A 22,052-nucleotide genomic window follows, 5' to 3' on the forward strand; every position below is an offset into this window, starting at 1 on the left:
CAGGTCCCGGCCGCGGGCCCCCGGCTCAGAATCCCGGGATTATCCCGGCTGGAAAGCAGCTCCGGCCCCGCCGAGCCCTCCCTGAGAGCCGTCCCCACCCTGTCTCCAGCCCAGAGCTCTGGCTGCCGCCCCGGACACCTCCGGGGATGGGCACTCCGAACCTCCCCGGGCAGCCCCTCCGATGTTTAAACCTCCCCGTGCAGAAATTCCTGCTGATGCCCAGCCTGCAGCTTGCCCCGCTTTTTATGCCGGACTGGGATTATTTTTCTGTTGCGATCTCCCTGAAAGGCTTTCCGGATCTCTGCGAGGCGGCGGCGATGGAAGCTGTCGGCCACCGCAGGGAGCCCGAGCACCGCGGAGCTGCTCTGCCCGGGATTGCCATTCCCGGCACGTCCTCAGCCGTTCTGCACAGGAACCCGGCAGCACAGCGACAGGGACCCGAGCCTGCTTTTATTTGGGATGCTGGGACACGGACAGGGACCCACAGCACAGCGACAGGGACCCGAGCCTGCTTTTATTTGGGATGCTGGGACACGGACAGGGACCCGGCAGGACTGGGACAGCTCTCCCTGCGGCTGAAGTTAGAGACCTCACCGGGAACCGCCAGCCCAGCCGCATCCACTGCCCCGCTTCCACATCCCACCTCATCAGCTGGAGATGGAATCCTGAGTGCCAGAGAGGTGCTGAGCTCCGCAGGCAGCCAGAATCCCCCATCCCCTCCATCCCTTGGCTGTAGGAACAGCCAGAATATTCCTTTTCCTCGTAGGGACATCCAGGATATTCCTTTTCCTCGTAGGAACATCCAGGATATCCCTTTTCCTCGTAGGAACAGCCAGAATATTCCTTTTCCTTGTAGGAACACCCAGGATATCCCTTTTCCTTGTAGGAACAGCCAGAATATTCCTTTTCCTTGTAGGAACAGCAAGGATATCCCTTTTCCTTGTAGGAACAGCCAGAATATTCCTTTTCCTTGTAGGAACAGCCAGGATATTCCTTTTCCTTGTAGGAACAGCCAGGATAGCCCTTTTCCTTGTAGGAACATCCAGGATATTCCTTTTCCTTGTAGGAACATCCAGGATATTCCTTTTCCTGGCAGGAAAAGCCAGGATAGCCCTTTTCCTTGTAGGAACATCCAGGATATTCCTTTTCCTTGTAGGAACATCCAGGATATCCCTTTTCCTTGTAGGAACAGCCAGGATATTCCTTTTCCTTGTAGGAACAGCCAGGATATTCCTTTTCCTGGTAGGAACAGCCAGGATAACCCTTTTCCCCCTCATGCCCCAAACCCAAACAGTTCCTGTCCCTCCCCTCACTGCCATCAGCTCTGCCCACACCACCCTCCACCCCAAAGGGGTTTTTCCCCTCTAATGAAGCTGTTCCCAGCCCAGTGTCCAGTTAAAAACCCACGAGGTCATAGCTAGGGTGGTGGGATGCTCGGGAATTTGGGGTTTATTTGTTATCCCACAAAACCTGGGGAATAAAGCCACACAGGGCAGCGACTGTGCAGAGGGGAGAGGCACCTTTAGTCCCTGAATACTTCAAAAAATACTTAAAATGATGCTCTGAAGCTCATGCACGATAGTCACACACTGCTACCTGATAAAAGGCCAGATAATGATGATTTCTAGAAGGGATGAGAGAAAGAGGCAGCACAAAAATCTCCCTCCAGCCCCCCCCAGCCCTGCTCAGACTTACCCCAAATTCAGCCCGGGGGAAAAGGAGCCACACTCAGCCAAGGTGACACTGCCAGTCGGGTGCCATGGCCTTAACAGAGGGAGAGACGAGGGAAAATTAAAATTAAATGGAAATTAAAAGGTCTGAGGGTTCAGCAAACGGCTGAAGGAACATAAAGATCTAACAAAGGATCTGTCAGTGGTTTTGGCACTGGGCGCAGCCCCAGCTCCAGGGGCAGGAAAATCCCTTTTCACTTCTCTGGGAGAAGAGGGAGGAAGGCCTGAGCCCCTCCAGGTTCAGGGGGTGCAGCAGGGAGCCAGGCAAAGGCAGGGCACAGGTCCCACCCAGCTGGCACGATGCACAGGGACCGGGGGGATTGAGGGGTCTCTGAACCCAGAAAGGGCAACCCCAAATCTCCAGGGGCAACCCCAGCACGCCTCCCCTTCAACCCCAACCAGGGACTTGGGCCAACTGCTGCTTCCCCACTTGCAAGAGCTGGTGTTTTTTACATCAGGTGGTCGGGGAATGGCTTAAAAAGCTCTTTTTCAGCTAAATGGGAACTTCTATGTGAGAATTCACTCTGTTTTGCCAGAATTGGTGAAGATAAGACAACCCTCCCCTCCCCATAATCCCCAGAGTAAAAAAAAAATTAAAGTGGGGCGTTTGGTCAATTTTTTTAGCTGGAATTTAGAAAAAAGATCAAGACTTTAAAATGAATTAATTGAAGAAATGAATTCCATTCAAACCTCAGTAAGTTCAGGCACCCAATTCAGGCTGGGCAGAGGTCACCCCTTACACCCAACCCTCAGTCACCCTTTCCACAGCCAGGCAACAGAAAAGTGCCTTTTTGGGGAGGAAAAAGCTTCCCAGTAGCTGTGAAACTGCATTTTGGTGTTTGCTACCTCCAGGAAATAAGGAAATAAATATAGAAGGACAAAGAAATAAAGCTGAAAGTGCTTTCAGTGCCACTCAGGCAGGACGAGCAGCAGGACCAGGCGCTGGCCCTGGCAGAGCAGCTAAAGAAGGGCAGACTGCAGGCATTGGCTTTTTTTTTTTTTTTTTTTTTTTTTTTTTTTTTTTTTTTTTTTTGTAGTTTTTATTTGAACACAGTATTCTGACAGAATGCAAAGTCAAAATCCTCAGTTAGTATCAGTATTTACACCAGTGAGAATGGGGATAAAGGTGGAGTCGATGTTTCACTCGGTAAAAAGATTTTTTGTTTTTTTCTTTTTTTAACAAGATAGAAGGCCCCCAAAAGTAGGGAATGCTGGGGAAGGATGGCCATGGAGGGGCTGAGAACAACTATCAAAACAGCCTGGTGGTGAAAGACGTGGGGTTTGAAGGCTCCATAGAAAAGTGTGAAAAGGAGACGCCACTCTGGAAGCTGACGGGCGGGACGCACTATTGTCACCTGTACGAATGGTGCAGCACGAGATGGCACCGCTCCTGTGACACTGGGGACAGGCAGGGGGCAGCCACGGCAGTGCCACCGACCCTGGGGATGGACACACAGAGCCACGGCAGTGCCGCCGACCCCGGAGCAGCCACAGCAGTGCCACCAACCCTGGAGCAGTCATGGCAGTGCCACCGACCCTGGGGATGGACACACAGAGCCACGGCAGTGCCGCCGACCCCGGAGCAGCCACAGCAGTGCCACCAACCCTGGAGCAGTCATGGCAGTGCCACCGACCCCAGGGATGGACACACAGAGCCACGGCAGTGCCACCAACCCTGGAGCAACCACAGCAGTGCCACCAACCCTGGAACAGTCATGGCAGTGCCACCAACCCCAGGGATGGACACACAAAGCCACAGCAATGCCACCAACCCTGGAGCACCCACAGCAGTGCCACCAACCCCGGAGCAGCCACGGCAGTGCCACCAACCCCAGGGATGGACACACAGAGCCACAGCAGTGCCACCAACCCCAGGGATGGACACACAGAGCCACAGCAATGCCACCAACCCTGGAGCAGTCATGGCAGTGCCACCAACCCTGGGGATGGACACACAGAGCCATGGCAGTGCCACCAACCCCGGAGCACCCACAGCAGTGCCACCAACCCTGGAGCAGTCATGGCAGTGCCAGCAACCCTGGGGATGGACACACAGAGCCATGGCAGTGCCAGCAACCCTGGGGATGGACACACAGAGCCATGGCAGTGCCACCAACCCTGGGGATGGACACACAGAGCCACGGCAGTGCCACCAACCCTGGGGATGGACACACAGAGCCACGGCAGTGCCACCAACCCCAGGGATGGACACACTGAGCCACGGCAGTGCCACCAACCCCAGGGATGGACACACCGAGCCACGGCAGTGCCACCAACCCCGGAGCAGCCACGGCAGTGCCACCACCCTCAGGCTGGTCCCCTCGAGGGGACAGATCGCAGCCCCGAGGCTGCAGCTGCCTGGGCTCGGGGCAGGTGGAAATGGAATCTGGAATTCTTTGCTGTTGGGGGCCGTGGAAGCCCAGCACAGGTGTGGGGAGGGCTCACTGAAAGGAACTCGCCCATCCACCCCAAACCAGAGCTTTGGGACTGAAGGGACCTTAAAGCCCAGGCAGTGCCACCCCCAGACTGTCACCGGGTGCTGGGCTCTGAGCTCGTCCCCTTTTGGGACAGAAACGCCAATCCAGGTGGGGCAGCTCCCCCTGTCCCCGCCTGGCAGGTGCTGGGGGAGGTCCCTGGGCAGGTTTTTGGGGATGGTGGCACGTTTCCCACCAGCTGCTCAGCTTTGGGGGCTCGGGTGACAAAACCAGCCAGAATGCGGCACAAAAAGGGATGGAGGCACCACTGCTGCCCAGCTGCGTTCATTTCCTGGGGGAAAAGAAAGGAATCCTCGGGACCAAGGTCCCCAGAGGTCAGGGACACTGCTGTGACGGGTGGGTTTGGGGCTGGGTTTGGGGGCGAGGCCCCGTCCTGCCCAAAATCCTGCCGGGACGGGCGGGGCAGCCTCAGCCTGCGCCCCCAGCGCCCTCCCCGTGCGCCCCAGGAGCTGAGCGAAACAAAATGCAAGAAACCCCACACTCAGCAAATGACAAGAGCATTGCTTCTCACAGCTGGAAATGGTGTGATGCCACTGAACAGAGCGAATATTCCCAAGGAATCCACGGACACAGCCTCCACAGCCCCTCCTCCTTCTGGGAACACCAGAGTCACCTCGGCTCGCTTCTCTCATTTAAAGGCTTCTGCTCTTTGTAAGAGTTGTTCTCTTTCTGTTTTTTTTTTTTTTTTTGTTTAAATTATTTTAATTCCTGAATATTTATTTTTGTTTTTGTTTCTCAAATCTGAACTAGCGCTACACCTTCCACATCCAAACTATGTTGAAGCTTTTATTATTTCAATACTATGACAAAAAACACGGTTCACACTAAAATAGTCACGCACCCACAGTGCACAAGCTTGCAGATCTAAAGTAGAATTAAAAAAAAAAAAAAAAAAAAAAGAAAAAGAAAAGGGAAAATAAAATAAAATTAAAATTAAAAAAAAAAAAAAGGAAATAATACCCAAAACCCCAACAGGAGGAACATCTCTATACAATGGGCTGGTCTCTCCCTACACTCCACTGCCTTCCTTCTGCTCAAAGCTCCTTTTCACCCCCAAATCTCAGTGTAGCTCCACGATTCCTGATAACAAATCCCATTGATCCATAATTTAGTTTGCCAGGCGCTGCCTCAGCCCTTGCCCAGCTCTGCAGGATGCCCGGGGTGCCCCTGGCACGGAATTCCAGCGGGGCTGGTCCTGCAGGGCACACACCAGGGCAGGGCACGGCCACGAGGGTCCCACGGAGGGACCCCCGGGAGCTCCTGCTGGAGCTGGACCTGCAGGAAGGCTCTGGAACCTGCCCAGCACCTCTGGGGGAAAAAACCTTTGCTTTTGGGCTTTAGTTTTAGGGTCAGAGGACATGGTATTTACTGAAATTGGGATTTACTGAAGTTGGGTTTTACTGAAATTGGAGTTTTCTGAAATGGGGATTTTCTGAAATGGGGATTTTCTGAAAGTGGAATTTATTGAAATTGGTATTTACTGAAATTGGGATTTTCTGAAACTGGTGTTTACTGAAATTGGGATTTTCTGAAACTGGTGTTTACTGAAATTGGAATTTTCTGAAATTGCTATTTTCTGAAACTGGTATTTACTGGAATTGGAATTTTCTGAAATTGTTGTTTACAGAAATTGGTGTTTACTGAAACCAATATTTTCCGAAACTGGAATTTGCTGAAATTGGAATTTACTGAAATTGGGATTTTCTGCAACTGGAATTCTCTGCCATGATCAGGAGGGATTGATTTGGTCACACACCTGAGCCCAGACCAGCCCACACTGTCCAACCTCCCTTGTGCTCCTCAGAGCTCCGGGAGAGTTCCGTGAAGGAAAGGGGAGAATGTCCTAAAAAAGCAGAGATGATATTTCTCTTATGCAGTCAGGCCCAGGTCCAGCGAGGGACTTCAAACTAAATTTAAGCACAGAAGGATTTCCTCCAGCAACTCCCTCACCCCAAGCAGATTTGGGGATTGCTGGATAAAGCCCTTGACTGGTGATAAGTGGTTTGAACACCCCCACCCCCCAAAAAAAACCCCAAACCGAACCCCAGCTTTTCTTCTTACTCCAGTAAGAATAATAATAATAATAATAACAATAATAATAATAATAACAATAATTAAGAAAAGAGAAAAGGGGAAACGACTACTGTAAACATCCATGGTTGAAAATGTCTCCCTTTGCAAAGCAAGCATGCTGCTACCCTAGTGTCTACAGGACTGGATTGACTGAAAAACCAAAAAAAAACAAAAGAAAAATTAAAAAAAAAAAGAAAAAAAAGGCAGCTATTTTACACATCCATTTCAACACAACAAAAGTTAAAAAAATATCTGTCAATTGTAAACACTGGAAAGAACCAAAGTTGGCCAAAACAAAAAAAAAAAAAAAAAAATTTTTTTTGGAACATAAAATTGGAAAAGAAATGTAGAGTCTGAATACTGCAAATTGAAATACATCCCCCAAAGCTGCAATTTTGGCATTCTTCCTAAAAAAAGAGATAATAATAATAATAAACCCCAAATAAAGGTCTAACGTGGCGAGCAGGATTCAGTCACAAAGAGCTCGAGACACTTTGCATACTGACCAGATACAAGGTGAACAGAAATGATAACTTATTTATGAGGCTTTACATATTTCAAACTCGACTGAAAAGTATAAAAATAAATTGTGGACTTTGTTCTTTAAGCACCAGCTGTGCCCAGCAGCACAGTGGTTATCTCTGCTATACTAACAAAGGAAACAACAGGGTCTCTTTTCTTTTTTTTTTTTTGTCTTTTTTGTTGTTTTTTTTGTGTCTAGGACTACTTGATTTTGAGCTTCCCAACCACACTGCAACCAGCATTGCAATGTTTGCCTGTTTGAATATACACAGGGCCAGCTGAGCCCTGATTTGGTGACGGGTTTAACCCTGTTCTTAACATGTTTTACTTTTTAAAAGCAAGTGCACAACGAATAGAACCTTTCTAGAAATCTCAAAGAAAGCAAAAAAAAAAAACAGAAATCAAAACAAAAAGGAGAAAAAAAAAAAAACAAAAACCAAAAAGAGAAGAGGAAAAGGAAACAAAAAAAAAAAGAAAAGGAAAAAAGAGACATTCCCTCCCTCCCCCCATTTATGCATTTTTTTCTGGTTTGTTTGTTTGTCTTTCCGTTTTAAAAAAAGGCAACAGACACTAGAGGAATGAGATGGGCGTGTGGGTTGTGATTTCAATGCTCGGGTGAAGGTTTCTGCCGTCCCCTCTGCCGGTGCTGATCATGCTTTGCTCTCGTTCTCGTTTGTTTGTGTGGCTTCGTTGGGCACCGTCTTCACTTCTGCTGGGGGGCTCTTCCTGTCCTGCACGGCGCCTTTGTCCTCTGCTGGCATTTTCCTGGGGAGAAGCACCACAAGGACACGGTTTAGAGGCACAGAAAGGCAGCCTGGGCTGAGCCAGCCACGGGGAAAAGAGTGGCTGGGCTGGATCTCTTTGGGAGAGCAAAGCCAGCATTTCCTGCCACAGGACTAAGAACCGAGCTCAGCTCCCCCACCCTGCTTCATTTAGGTCTAGATTAACTTTTTTTTTTGGGCTTTTCCTGCCCTGGCCTGGCTCAGGGCTCAGCTGCAGGGGTGCAAAAAGGAGCAGCGAGGAAACCTCACACAGCTGCAGAGGGATTTGGCTCCAGCACCCCAACTCCCCGACAATTTAGCAGCAATCCCATTTTTTTGGTGTTCCTACAGGAAGCCAGCCCTGAAATCCCCGGGCTGCTGCAGAAAGGGGAACACAGAAGACAGCAATTCTGTCACAGACATTTTCACAAGCCTGAGGGAGGTGACCACCCCCAGAGGTGACAACTGCCAGCCCAGCCAGAGTCCAACATCTGCAGCACAGCTGGGACCCTCCCCCAGCCCCCTGGTGCTCTTCTCTCTCTCTCTCCTGCCCAGCTCAGGGTGCTCCCCCCTCTCTCAGCCAGGCTCAGGCTGCCCCTGCCTCCTTCCTGCCAGCTTGGGGACAACTCCAGAGGTTCCAGTGCTGTCACCCCTGCACAGGGCACTGCTTGCTGCCCAGCCTGACCCTCAGAGGCTCCTCTGACCTGCAGGAGAAGGGATTTGGGGGCTGTGCTCATTGAGCACTCTGAGGAGAGCTCTTTACACCAAACTGGGCTATTTCTGCTCTTGCTTACGAAAGAATAACCCAGGACAGACAAAGCTGCCCGAGAGCCTGAAGAACAACACATCTCTGATCAATTCCCAGCTTCCTTTCCTCTGCCTCCCTGGCACAGCCCACTCCTGCTCTCCTCCTGGCCCCTTCCAGGCCAAGCTCTCAGGTGAGTTAGTGGGCTAAGGGAACAGCGAGATTAGTCAAGAGAACACCCAACAGAGGACACAGCACGAGCACCAGGGCACGAGGGACACAGCACACAACCAACACAAGAGTAAAGGTGGCCGTACTCGGTCTTTGCAGGGGCAGAGCTGTCTGCAGCAGCAGGCTCGGGGGCTTGCCCACCAGCCCCGCTGGCAGCAGGAGGAGTAGCAGTGCCAAGAGCTGCAAAAACATCCTTGGCAAGGTCAATGTCTGGTGGCTTGAAGGTCCCTTCGTCCATTTTAAAGTCCTCGTTCTGCGAGGGGTTGGCGGCGCTGCCCGAGGCAGCCTCGCTCTTCACGTTGCTCGGGTTCTTGGGGGTCTCTGCTGGGCTCTTCACTGTGCTGGGCTGCACAGGCTCCTTCTCGGGGCTCTTGGCCACCTCCTGCTTGGGCTCCGAGGGAGCTGCAGGGCTGGTGAGGCTGGCAGGGCTGGGGGCGGCCGGCTTGTTCCCGGCTTTGGCGGCGTCGGCCGCGGCGGCGCTGGGGCTGAGCACGGCCTGCCCCGGCAGGACACTTGAAGATAAATTACTGGTGGCCGGAGCAGAGCTGGGGGTGTCGCTGAGATCAACAAGAGGGGCCACTTTGGGGGTGGAGGAGGGCGGCGGCGACGACGCCGAGGCGGCGGCCGCGCCTTTGGCCGGGGTGGCCTGGCCGGGGCCCGCGGCGTCGGGAGCGGCCGCGGCCGGCGGGGCAATGCTGGAGGTCAGCGTGGTGGTCTCGCTGGTGGGGCTGTTCTGGGCAGTGGCAAAGGTTTCAGTGATAGTGTCAGAGTTAGTGGTGCCCGTGGTGACAGAAGGCAGCATGTCCTCCACGGTGGCCGCGGTGTCGGCGGGGTGCCTGCGAGGGGGACACGGGGACAAGAGAGAGAGAGAGAAAGAGAGAGAGAGAGAAAAAGAGAGAGAGAGACAATGAAGGCCCGAAACCACAGCAGGGAGAGGGGGCAGAGAGGGAGAGTGAGGACAGCACACACACGTGACATGGAGAGGGACTCAGGAGCAGAGACGTGCAGAGGTCACACATGCAAAGGGAGCGAGGCTGGGATGGCTGAGGATCATCAGGAAGAGAAAAAAGGCAAGAGGACGTGACCTGCAGGAATGGTTTGTCCACGTGGAGTGTTTGGGCTGAGGCAAATGGGATCCTGTCAGACTCTTCTCCCTACAGCTCTCCTCCCAGCCTGTCGCTCCTGACCTCTCCAGGCAACCCCCCGAGCCTGCAGCCCTGTGCCACCTGCCACCAACACAGCACGGCCCCAGCGCGGGACCCTGGGGTCCCCAGCCCCTCTCCTCGTCCTGTCCTGCTGCTGCAGCCTTGTCTGAAGGCCTGCACAGCCCCCCTCACACCTCAACTCCTTTCTCACACGCCCATGCAGACTCGGCTCTCTCTCAGAACGCTCGGCCTTGCTGTGACTCCACACCCAGGGCCCAGCTCCTGGGGAGGATCTCTCCCCACGGGTTCAGGCTCTCAGCCAGCACTGCTGGGACGGGGCTCGCTGCCAGCTGGGGCTGGTTTTGCTCTGGATCCCTTGCAGTGAGCCCGGACAGTGCTGGATCTCCACGCGGGACAGAGCCTTTCAGGAAACACTGCTTCCTTCCCCTTTCCCTTCCAGTGCTGGGAACAGCAACCACTGAAGCTCGAGAGGAGGCACTTCCTCACTGGCACGTGGAGATTTTACCTTTCTTCCTCTCTTCCTGCCCTAACTGGTGTTCCTGAGGGATTAGGGCAGCTGAGGGCAATGCAGTGACCCTGTGCTAGGGCTGCCTAAGGCCACATACTCTGGCTCTGTCAGCGGGGTGGTCTCGTTGGGCTCCGTGTGCTTCCCCCCATCGTGGTTGGGGGTCCTCTCCTCCTCCGTCCGCACCTCCACGATGGGCTCCTTGGACTCGTCCTTCCTGCAACGAGGGAACGGCGTGGGGAGTGATGGCTCCTCCTGCAAGGACAGCCTGCACACGGCCACAGCGGGACACGGGCACGGCGTCGCTCCTCCTTCCTTCCAGGCCCCAGCACAGAGCTCCGGGGGTGCCCAGCTCTGGGGTGACTGGGGTGTCCAGCACTGGGGTGACTGGGACATCCAGAACTGGGGTGTCCAGCACTGGAGTGACTGGGGTGCCCAGCACTGGGATGTCCAGCACTGGGGTGACTGGGATGTCCAGCACTGGGGTGTCCAGCACTGGGGTGACTGGGACATCCAGAACTGGGGTGTCCAGCACTGGGGTGACTGGGGTGTCCAGCACTGGGGTGACTGGGGTGCCCAGCACTGGGATGTCCAGCACTGGGGTAACTAGGGTGTCCAGCACTGGGGTGACTGGGATGTCCAGCACTGGGGTGTCCAGCACTGGGGTGTCCAGCACTGGGGTGACTGGGATGTCCAGCACTGGGGTGTCCAGCACTGGGGTGTCCAGCACTGGGGTGACTGGGATGTCAAGTACTGGGGTGTCCAGCACTGGGGTGTCCAGCACTGGGATGACTGGGACATCCAGAACTGGGATGTCCAGCACTGGGGTGACTGGGATGTCTAGCATTGGGGTGACTGGGATGTCCAGCACTGGGGTGACTGGGATGTCCAGAACTGGGGTGTCCACCACTGGGGTGTCCAGCACTGAGATGTCCAGCACTGGAATGTCCAGCACTGAAGCCACCTATTTGATGGCTACCAACAGAACGAGACAAAAACCCCAGGGGAACAACCCCAAAGCCACCTTCCTGCAAGCCCCACCAGAAGGGCAGCCCCCTCCCCACCGAGCTGAGGGCCCCCCCTCCCTGAGGCAGCTGCTGTGCTGGCAGTGGGGCACAGAGGGGGGGTCTGGGGGCAGTACTCACGAGAAGGCCGCCTTGCCCTCCTCCATGTCCTTGCCCTTGGCCCCCGGGCCGGATTTGCCGCACAGGTTGACGGCGATGCACATGAGCAGCCCGCACTTGTTCAGGAAGTAGCAGGTGACATCCACGGCCACCAGCAGCGCCACGAAGACCACCACGAGGATGCCAATGATGGCAGCAGTGCCCAGGCCCGAGGTAGGGCTAGTGCTGGCTTCAGAGACCAAGGGAGAGAAGAAGAGAAGGCGTTCGGGTTAAAATTTGGGGTTTTAGGGCTCAGATTTGGCCGCACTTAAGTTGCTTTTTTAGAAGTCCACCCACTGTACCAGCCCTGTGCAGCAACCAGTGCTTCACCCTACAGAGAATCTGCCTGAAAGGATGGCCCTGATGGGGCTTTCCCCACCCCTCTTGGGATAAAGCCTGGGAAGGGAACGGCAGAATCCCTGCTGTGCACACAGGGCAGGGCTCCTGCTTCCCTCCACCTCCTCCTCCTCCTCCTCAAGAGGAAGGTCCAGCGTGGCCCTGGCACTGCCCAGGCCTGGCCCAAGGAGCAGTGGAAGCAAAGGCCAGACTCTGCAGCAGGGTTTTTCCTGGTGGGATACGAATCACTGGGCCATGCTCAGTGCTGGTGAGCCCCTGAGGGGGTGAAACTGAGTTAAAGCCCTCCCTGGAGCTCAGGTGAGACCCAGCTCTGCAGGACCTGCTCGTGGCTGCCCAGCCTCTCACCACCCCAGCCCCTGGAGCCCCAAAGCCTTGAGCTCTGTGCTCTGCAGAACCCCCAGCAGAGCCCCTTGATCCCCCACCTGGACAGGTGAGAAGACCCTTCCCAGGGCTCCAGGCAGAGCCACAGCCTCTGCCATGCATTAGGCTGGTTAAAAACAGGAGGCAGAGAGGTGTTGTTTCATTCTGTGACCCCGAGACGGATCAAGGAATGCAGCTTGCAGCAGGACAAGTGCAGGAAAGCCTCTGTGAGGCACCCGAGTCACTCTGGGATCACAAGCCCAGCCCCTGGAGAGCAGAACGTTGTCCCACAGCCCAGCAAGCTGCACGGGGAGGTCAATTCACCATTCACCACCCTCTGGTGCCTGCAGGGAGTGAGGAGGGCAGGGATTTCCCCCTCTGGGTGTGTTCAGGATCCTTGGGTGGATGATTCAATAACTGAGGTGCTCCTGGAGCTGTGTCACACTCCCCATCCCCACCCCTCTGTGGGCAGGAGCTCCTGAGGGTGAGCCCAGGGGTCAGACCTCCCTCCAGAGCTGGAATATTCCCCTTCTGGAAAATTCCACTCACACCAGAGTGCTGCTCTTTGCCTCCTCTCCCCCCACCAGCTTTTCCAGGAGCTGTCACCCCCCCAAATTCCTGCTCTGACAGGCACAGACCCCTGTGCTCCCCCCAGAGCCCCAGGGAGAGCCCTGGGCAGGTACCGACCTCGCCCCTTGCCCTCCCCTCCAGCCCTGCCCTGCTCCCGTGCCCCAGGAGGAGGATGGAGGTGGGGGAACCAGGGCAGGCCTGCAGAGGAATGTCCCTGTCCTTGTGCTATTCTGAGATTTCACACCTCAGACAAGGAAACTGGGCCAAGGTAATTGCCTGCAATTTGGGTTTCTAGGCTGGGAAGGGAGCCCTGCAATTTGCAGGAACTTCCGAACCTTTTCCATGAGTTGTGGTTTCATAAATCCTAATTCATGGCATGGATTGATATTCCAAACCTTCCAGGGACTGGCAGTAAGGAAACATAATATAAAAATCCTCCACGGCCCCCTGGACTTGGGAGGCTCTTGGTGCTGCCTTTCTTTTTCCTTGTAAAGGAATTTTGCTGCTCCTACAAAATGCAGGAATCATAGTGGAGATTATTCTTTTCACAGACTGTCCCATCTGATTAAACTAAATTGATCTCCAAATACTTTGTAGAACCACTGCCTCCATCCTGTAGCTGGATTTATGTTGTATTTAATGAAACTAATATTTAGACATCCCTAAAGGGTTCGCTGGGGCCTAAAACAACTCTGTGTACAAAAGAAATGTATAAATAAATGGGCTGTGGAGCAGCTGCTCACACTGTGTGTATGAAATAAATGTAATAAATTGATGTTGGACTTTTTCTGATCTGATCCACATCCAACCCTTCCATTAATCCCCTTTTGCCATTCTCAGGACTAAGAGGAATAACATTTCCACCGGTTAAATAAGGAAACACAAACCATTAAAGAACTTCTGGAGTCCTTAATTCTAAAGAAGTGAAGAATTTATTAATTACAAATTAGGTTTTCCAATGGAAAATGAGCTTCCTGTGAGACTGGCTTTTCTAATCCCCCTCATTTTACAGTGCACAGGAAAACCACCCAGCAGTTTTAATTTCTGAACAAAAACTGCCCTGTCAGAGAGCTCAGCTGTGTCCTCCTAGGGGGGTCTCAGCTACACAAGGTCCAGGCACAGGCAAAGAGACAAAAAGGATGCAGAGAAGCAGGTGGGACTCGGGGCATTTCAAAGGTCCTACAGGATTTGGCAAAAGAAAGAAGGGCCAAAGCAAACAAAAATCCACTCTGTGCACCCCAGAGCAGCTCTCTGTTCCCAGTGGGTGCCAACTGCTCCCAGGTGGGAGCTCCCTTTGCAGGAGCTTTCACAGGGCTGCTCCCTCAGGCAGTGCCCAGCTCAGCCTGGGGACAAGGACCCTGCCCTGCCAGCGTGCCCAGCTCTGCCAGGGACAGAGATCCCCGTCCCACCCCCTGGGAGTGAGCTCACAGCAGCCTGGGGAGCTGGCCTGGGGCAGGGAATGGGATTTCCCAGAGCTGCCCTGAATTCCTGGGCATTGTGGCCTCAGAGCTCTGTTCCTTCAGGCTCTGCTGCTTCCCTGGGAATGTCAGGGGATGGTGAAACCCCAGAACGGTCTGGGGTGGAAGGGACCTTCAATCCCATCCACCCCACACCCCTGCCATGTCCAGGGACACCTTCCACTGCCCCAGGCTGCTCCAAGCTCCATCCAGCCTGGCCTTGGGCACTGCCAGGAACCCAGGGGCAGCCACAGCTGCTCTGGGATTCCCAGCCCAGCCCCTCCCCACCTTCACAAGGAAGAATTCCTTCTCAAGATCCCACCTAACCCTGCCCTCTGGCAGTTTGAAGCCATTCCCCCATCCCTTGGCAATAATCCCTCTCCCCTTTTCCTGCCAGCTCCTGCAAGGGGCACTTAGGTCACCCCAAAGCTTCTCCTCTCCAGGCTGAACACAGAGTGACACCAAAATCCTCTTTCCTGGAGTAAATCACACCCCTGCCCTTACTGCCACCCCACCCCAGCAGCTCCAAGAGTCAGGAGAAGCTGGTTTTAAAACCTTTTAGATAAAACCTTCTTTTCATCCCCCAGAACCTCGGAGGTGCAGACACCTGCAGCTGCTCCTGGTGGAGCAGGACATTCCCAAACCTTCCTGCCCATGAAAAGAGCCAAACAATGCTCTGAGAAACAGCTCTGGGAATGGAGAGACTTCAACAAACTGTGGGAATGCTGCAAGGCTCTGCAGCCCTTCACACACACACACAGGAGCTGCAGGTGCCTGTGCCATGAAAATCCCAGTGGTTGAGCATCTTCTGCTTCCAGACCTGAATCTCTGCCTCTTCTCTGAGCTGGCTTTTCTAAAAACTCTATTTAAATGTAATTTTACTCACATCAAGGCCTGAGACCCTGAACATGAGGCCTCAAGGGCCTGACAGATCTCTGATACAAATCTCTGCAGCTCTGTGTTACAAACCTGCACAAATTAGTGCTAAAAGCCCCAGTCATGCTCCTTATTTTAACCAAGAGAAAGGAAGAAGCTCTTTCTGCCATTGTTCCATGCTGGCTGGGCTCCTGATGGCTGTGGAGTTTGGGATTCATTTCAGCCACATGAAGGATGTCCCAGCTGCTTGCCAGGGACACAGAGAATCCTCCCCTGGCCTCAGCCCCTCTCCTGGGACAGAACCCCCTCCCCACAGGTGCTGCTCTCTCTCCACACCAAGCACGCAAAGTTACAGAGATCATTTCAATAATTGTGGTTTTGGTGAGAAACATCTCAGCCTCAGGCAGGGACCTCCCTCTGTGGATAAGGGGAAACCCACAAAAAGCTGATCCCGGATCTACAATGAGCTCAATTAATCCAGTTAAGAGGGGAAGTCACACCGTTTTTTAGTATCAGGATTATTTTGCTGCACTTCAGCAAACTCCAAAGCTCTAACAAAGTGTCTACACTCTACAACACTGGAAATGAGGGGGTTCTGTTAAAAAAAAAAAAAAAAAAAGAAACCCACAGGCTTTTGTGTGTGACATCTGCCCCAAGTTTGCATTCACAACCCAGACAGAAAAGTTCCCAGCTCCTAAAGAACGAGGTCTGAACCAGCACAGCAGAGCAGGAAAGGCAGAGTCAGACACGAGTGAGGGCAGGATTTTGTTTGTCCCTGGGAGAATCCTGTCAGGAAGATGAACCCCACCCAGCTGAGAGGGTTTGAGACATTCTGGACAGACAATTCAAGGGAGAGAACCTTGATTTTAGGAGAGCATCAGGGGGGATGGATTTCCTATCCCAGTGGATTTCCTATCACAAAAAATTCATTGAGGTTGTTGTGTCGGGTTTTTTTGGTGGGGTTTTTGTTTGGTTTTTTTTTTTGGGTGGGGAGTTCTGTTGTTTTTTTTTTTTTTGTTTTTCAAAGAAGCAATGCAAAAAATCACGTGAATTTTGTTCAAGGCAGTTCCCAGGATTTGATACCCAAGATTTGACACCCAGCAGTTCAGCCCATGGATGAATCCTGTCACACGCTCCGTTAACCAGGAGGATTATTAAAGATCAGCAACAACAACTCTGCTGCTCTGCTGACTCGAGCCAAGCTAAGATTTCCTGTTAGAAGAGCAAGGAGAGGGAGCTGTGTGCCAACACAGCAGTGGAAATCCAGGGGGTTAGAGAAGCCCTGGCAATGTGTGTGTCCATGGGCTGTGCCCAGCTCCACCGTGGGCCAGGAGCAATCTGCACGCCAGGGAGGGACAAGGAGGAGAAGAAGGAAAAGCAGCAGTGCCCCCAGTGTGATCCCAGCAGATGTTTATGGTCAGAGCAGCACGGCAGGAAAACCTTCCAGACATTTGAATCCACATGCAAAAGCCCCCAGAGACATCTGGGCAATCAGCAGGATGGTCTCTGACAAATCTTCTCTTTCTTTTTACAGTCTGTGGGCTTGGGTTTGTGGATGGGGCCTCCTTCTGCACAAGATCAGCACCAGATGTGCAGAGAAATCAGTAAAAAGCAGGATCTTAAAGGCTTTCAACATTGCACCTTCCTTTGATGAAAACAGCAAGCAAACAACACAAAAAAAAAATCTTTCTTTACATCCATTTAAAAGGGCAAATTCATTACAACAAAAAAAAAAAAAGTTAAAGAGAAAAATCTTGGCTTAAACCTTTTTTCCTTGTTACAAAATACTGACTCTTTCAAATTAAACATTTTTTTAAGTGTTCTGTGTTTGTTTCTTTCTTTTTTTTTTTTTTTCCTCTGAACTGACACAGTCCTCTGAAGCAAAGTTATCTCCTTTCACACCTTGGTGGCAACCCAGGCCTTCCCAAGCAAATATTGCTTTATTTGACTCTTTTTTTTTTTTTTTTGAAAGTTTCTAACAGAGCAAAAGCAGAGTCACTGCAGAAAGAAGCAATGAGACAAAGGAGGACGACGTTGATGGACTTCCCAAGGTCGCTGCAGGTGCCAGACAATGGTTCCCAGGAGGGGGGAATATGGTTGTTTTAAAAACAAATTTGGTGCATGTGGCAAGCGTGGATGTTCCCCGTGAGATCCAAGGTGACCATGGATGACAGACATAGGAAAGGAATTGGGGGAAAAGGGAGAGGGGAGGGAAAGAAAGGAAGAGAGGAAGAAAAAAAAAGAAAGAAAAAGAGGGGGAGAGAGAGAGAGAGAGAGAGAAAGAGAGAGAAAAATAGATAAAAAAAATTAGGTCATAAATACAGAAAACATAAGAATCAAAGGTTTACTTAATCTCGTAAATTAAAGTGGCTCAGGGTTCAAGGAGCAGCACATTCACCACAAAAGGGGCAGAAGCTCAGCAAAGCCCAAAGCTGCAGAGCAGGGTCCAAGGCAGGGGGGTGGGGTTTGCAAGCAAATGAGATTAAAATGATGGGACAGAAGGGGCTCAGCGAGACACGGGGAGATGGAGTCTGAGAGCACAACGCTGCCTCCAACAGGGAAAAAAGGAAGACAAGAAAAGCTTTGGTGCAGCAGAGAATCCACCTGCCTGTCCAAACCCTTCCCCAAAGCCTGGATAAAAAAATCCACATTATCCTGAAGGAGCATCCTCTGACTTTGCCGTTCAGCCTCCCAGCTGCTTGGCAGCCACTCCAATGCCAGTGTGATGATTGTTATTATTATTGTTGTTGTTATTATTACTGAAAATAACACCCTTATCCTTCCAGCCACTCAGGACTCTGCACAGGTGAGGGGAACAAAGGGCTCCACACAATAAATGCACATTTTCCTGCATTTGCTGTCAGGCACAGCACAATTCCTGCTACAGCACTGCCTGTGACTCCTGCACAGCTCATTCTGAGATCAAAGCACAGAAATGCCACGGGGACAACAAGGAAAGGAAAGGAAAGGAACACACAGAGCCTCTTCCCTGCTGCAGTTTGGCAATAAAACCTGTGGGGCTGCACGGCAGAGGAAAAACCAACCTGGCCCTGGGAATATTCTCCTCTTTCAGTCTGGGCACCAGGGAACGCCTTGGGAGGCCAAAATGACAAAAACCCGGGAGGAAGAGTCACAAAGCCAGCAAAAGCCTTGTCACAGAGAGTCCCAAAGGCAGCAGTAGCCGTGGCACTGCACAAGGACACAGCACGTTCTGAGGACCACCTGAATTCCAGCTCCTGGGGCAACCCTGCACGCCCAAAAACTGCTTTTCCACGTGCAACGTTTGAGTGGCAGCCTCAGATCCCGGCTCCTCCTGGGCTTCACACCAAGCTAAGCAAGGAATAACTTCAGAGAGGCCAGAGAAGTTTCACCCCTGGTAACAAACTGGCTTGTCCCTGTTTTTTAAAGGGTTCCTGCTCATGTTACATGGATTTAAAGGGATCAGAGGGGGAGCAAGGGTTAGAGCTGTTGAGAATGAGAACCACAGAGTGAGATGTTTAATGAGTTACTGAGGGTCCTTCCACCCAAAACTACGCCTTTTCAAGCACCCCCAGGCTCTCCTTTGGCCCATCTCCCTCCTCCTCACTGCCAGTCCCACTTTTCCCACTTTTTCACCCATTTCTGTGCTCAACAACGAGACCTGCCTCAGCCAAGGGGGACTGCAGCATTCCCACAAGGTCTGAGCTGCTCCCTCCAGCCAGGGAATGGGCTCAGGGGAGCAGGGCAGGGACTGAATTCTCGGGGAAAGACTGAAGGGAACTCTCTGCTTTCAAGAGAAAACACGAGACACAATGAAATCCTTCAGGACGGGCTGGCAGCACCAACCCTGCCTGTGCAGGGAGGCCTTGACTCAGCATCCCTGTCTTTAACCAGCACAGCTTCAGTTTACAGCTACTCCAGCCATCCCATCCTCAGGTTCTGGTTGCTTTGTGTGGGTTTCCCCTCTCCTTTTTTTGAATGTCCACATGTAGAAATGAAATCCTAACTGTCCTTTCAACAGATTGCCACAAACTGCTCAGCTGCAGTTTCCCAGCTGGGAGTTCTGCTTGGCTTTTGCAGTAGCTGTCCTTATCCCTCACTTTATGAGCACACTAATAAGTACAGTCTGTCTTAAGAGCTTCCAGCAGCATCCTGAAGTTATCCTTTGAGTTATTTTTTCCTAATCTCCTCCTCAACACTGAATCGTTGCTGTTTGAAAATTACTGTCATTTGGTGATTTGAATTGAAAAATGCTCAGAGAGAGATTTTCACTGCCTTCTCATCCGACTGCCAGCAAACTCCTGATGCCTTTACTCCTCCAGAGATGGACAAGCAGGCAGGAAGGAGATTTGGGAGACCTGCCTTGTGAAAAGCATCCCCCTGCAGAGCTGGAGGGCCTGCTGGGGTCTAAAAGGGGAATTCCACCTTCTGCTCTCAGAAAGCTTTTCCTACCCCACACAAGGAGCCAGCATCCCCTGGGAACAGCCAGGCAGGGGTTTGCCACAGGGAGCGCTCCCACATACCTGCCACAAGGTACGCACGCAGCCACAACCCCTCAGCTTCGGATGGGGCAACCAACCACGAGAGGATGGGCTTCAAGCAAGCGAGCTCTGGGGGTTACTGGGGCACATTAGGGCAGCTCCGGGGCATTAATGGGCAGCAGAGCCCGGGGAGGGGGGCAGAGCAGCAGTACCTGGGATGACGGTGGGCTGGGCTGAGGTGCGGAAGGCGTAGTGGGCAGGCTTGGACTTGCCCTGCTGGTTCTCGGCCACCACGTACACCTCGTAGTCGGCGTTCCAGTCCAGGGACTTCAGCATCACGTGGTCACTGCCCGACGGCAGCCGGATCTCGGGCTTCCACTCCGAGGAGTGCTTCTGCAGGAGGGCACAGGGGATGCTGTCAGGGCAGCGCAGCACTGGCTCACGGAGGGCTGAGCAATCTGCCTTTACTCTGCTTTTATACACAAGGGGAATCCCACTTGTCTGTAAAAGGGAATTTATTAGAAGGCTTTCAAAGGACGCACCTTGGGTACAATTCCACGATTCAGGCAGATTTAACTGGTCCTCTTGTCGCCCTGATTTTTTAAGATTTTCTAAAGCCTTCTTTTAGCAAACTTTCTCATACACTTTCTGTAAATAACTTATTGTTTTGCATTCCTTCATAGAGGCAGAGAAGTGATGGACTGGTGGTTGGGCCAGTGTCGTTGGAGAGGTGGCACGCTCACCCTCCAATCCACTGGCACCTTTGGAAAACTATAAATCCTGGAGTCAGAAAATAAACTTGCCTTTTTTTTTACCTTTACAATAGCAGTGGCTCACGTGGTGCTTTCTCATGTCCTATACAACATCCTCTAATTCAAACACCGTCACTAATTGGCTAATTAAAAAACTACTCTTTGGTAAAGAAATCTCTCTAACACATTCTGCGTGTTCACAATACCAGGTGCAGCAAGTTAAGGTAGGAATGGTTTTTCATTCTTTTCTCTGATCTCCTCACAGCCTTTCCCCAGCACGATGCCTGGGGAAAGTTGTGTTTCTCTCTGTGGCCAGAGAGCTGCTGCCACCCAGGTGATGCTTTAAGGTTGGGCTTTGGTGTTTTCCAGACCCTTACTGCATCACTCTGGAATGGGAATGCTGCAGCCCAGGCCTGGCCTGGCGGGCTGCAGGTGAGAGCTGCCAGTGCTGTCTGGGTGTTCAGCCTGGAGTGGGTTTAACAGCTCTAAAGATAAAGAAAAACCACAGTCCAGAGAACTCCTCTGCCTCAGAACTTCAGCTAGGTTTTAGTTAAACTTCAGCTAACTTTTAGTTAGCTAAAAACCAACTAAAAGCAAAGGAGAGCTCTGTCCTGCTGTCTGTCTGTCTGCAGACAGGGATGTGGAGGGGCGAGTTCACTTCATATCAAGTGTCAGCAGCTCTCCTCACAGCTCAGGCACACAGAACAATCCTTCTCCAGCCCCAGAACCAAGGACATCGCTGCAGCTTCAGCCCCAAAAGTGCAAACAGCAGGGAATGGAGGGGAGCAAACTGGGAGGATGGGACTGCAGCACCTGGAGCTGGAATTGGACAATTAACCCAATATGGAAATGGACCAGAACTTATAAAAGCGTCAAAACTCGTGACCTTGGGTGGAGCCACAGCTGGGCTCTTGTACAGCCCGAGGTGTGTCCTTTAAAAGCCTTTTAACAAACCCCTGCTTTATTCCTTTAGCTCTGGCCAGCCTCTGCAGCCTCTCAAGGCATCACAGGGGACAGGGTCAGGGGCACCCCACGGGCTCAGCAGCGCTGTCACCCCACACAGACACCCCCAAAGGGTGTCACAGGATGGGGCCAGGCTCTGGTGGATGTCACAGGCCACCAACTAAAACACAGCAAGTTCCACCCCAGTATGAGGAAGAATTCCTTCCCATGGAGGGTGGCAGAGCTCTGGGACAGGCACCCACGGAAGGTTTCCCTCTCTGGAGACATCCCAAAGCCACCTGGATGTGTCCCTGTGATTGGGTGAAATCCAGAGCTCCCTCCAACCCCAGCTGTTCTGGGATTCACTGGAACCATCACATGCTGCTGGGTGGAGAGGGTGAGATGCCAAAGCAGCCTCTCTCCTGCCCAGAACCCTGCTTCCTGAGAAGGAATCCCTCCTCTCGTGCTGCCCCAGCGCTACACCATTTCCAGAGGGCAAAAGCCACAAGTTCTGCCCCTGCAAAAGTGCTCCTTCACATCTCAGCACGTCACATTTCAACCACCTGAGTGACAGAGATCTCTCTCCTCAGCCCAGCCCCTCCCAGAGCCCAGGGAGGCCGAGCAGCCCGGGCTGAGCCACACTTACAGCTTTGTACTTGATCAGGTAGTGCCTGATCGGGGAGCCCCCGTCGTCCTGCTTGATGACGTTCACTTTGATGGAGTTGCCATCTTCTCCTATGTGACCTTCCAGCTTGGGGGCGCTGGGTTCCCCTGCAACAACGGGGCATTCAGGGTTATTTGTGGGGGGAAAAAAAAAAAAAAAGGCATTATCAAGGAAAAAGTGCTCATAAAAAAATCAGAAGAATACTTCATTGTCCTCAGCTCAG

The 22,052-nt window shown here is 52.5% G+C and overlaps 1 protein-coding gene and 1 long non-coding RNA gene across 8 annotated transcripts in view; one reads left to right on the forward strand and one right to left on the reverse strand.

Moving 5' to 3' along the window:
• Positions 1–4,883: 4,883 nt before the first annotated feature.
• NCAM1 (neural cell adhesion molecule 1) overlaps positions 4,884–22,052 on the reverse strand; it is a 91,590-nt gene continuing 74,421 nt past the window's right edge. For 3 of the 7 annotated variants that reach the window (XM_053996925.1, XM_053996924.1, XM_053996926.1), the window contains 5 exons: positions 21,812–21,936; positions 19,684–19,864; positions 11,374–11,581; positions 10,329–10,445; positions 4,884–7,585 (listed from right to left, as the gene is read on the reverse strand). In XM_053996925.1, coding sequence (XP_053852900.1) covers positions 7,471–7,585; positions 10,329–10,445; positions 11,374–11,581; positions 19,684–19,864; positions 21,812–21,936 — 746 coding nt within the window. In that variant the 3' untranslated portion in view covers positions 4,884–7,470. Of the gene's footprint in view, positions 7,586–8,643; positions 9,394–10,328; positions 10,446–11,373; positions 11,582–13,591; positions 17,067–19,683; positions 19,865–21,811; positions 21,937–22,052 lie in introns of those variants that run through there. The other 4 variants (XM_053996927.1, XM_053996930.1, XM_053996928.1 and 1 more) reach the window with 2 other exon arrangements.
• On the forward strand, positions 17,317–20,269 carry LOC128817988 (uncharacterized). Its single transcript, XR_008440360.1, has 3 exons — positions 17,317–18,387; positions 19,285–19,523; positions 20,155–20,269. It is a non-coding gene; the product is annotated as an uncharacterized LOC128817988 (long non-coding RNA).

This window comes from Vidua macroura, chromosome 22 (assembly GCF_024509145.1).
Source record: "Vidua macroura isolate BioBank_ID:100142 chromosome 22, ASM2450914v1, whole genome shotgun sequence".
NCBI lineage: Eukaryota > Metazoa > Chordata > Aves > Passeriformes > Viduidae > Vidua > Vidua macroura.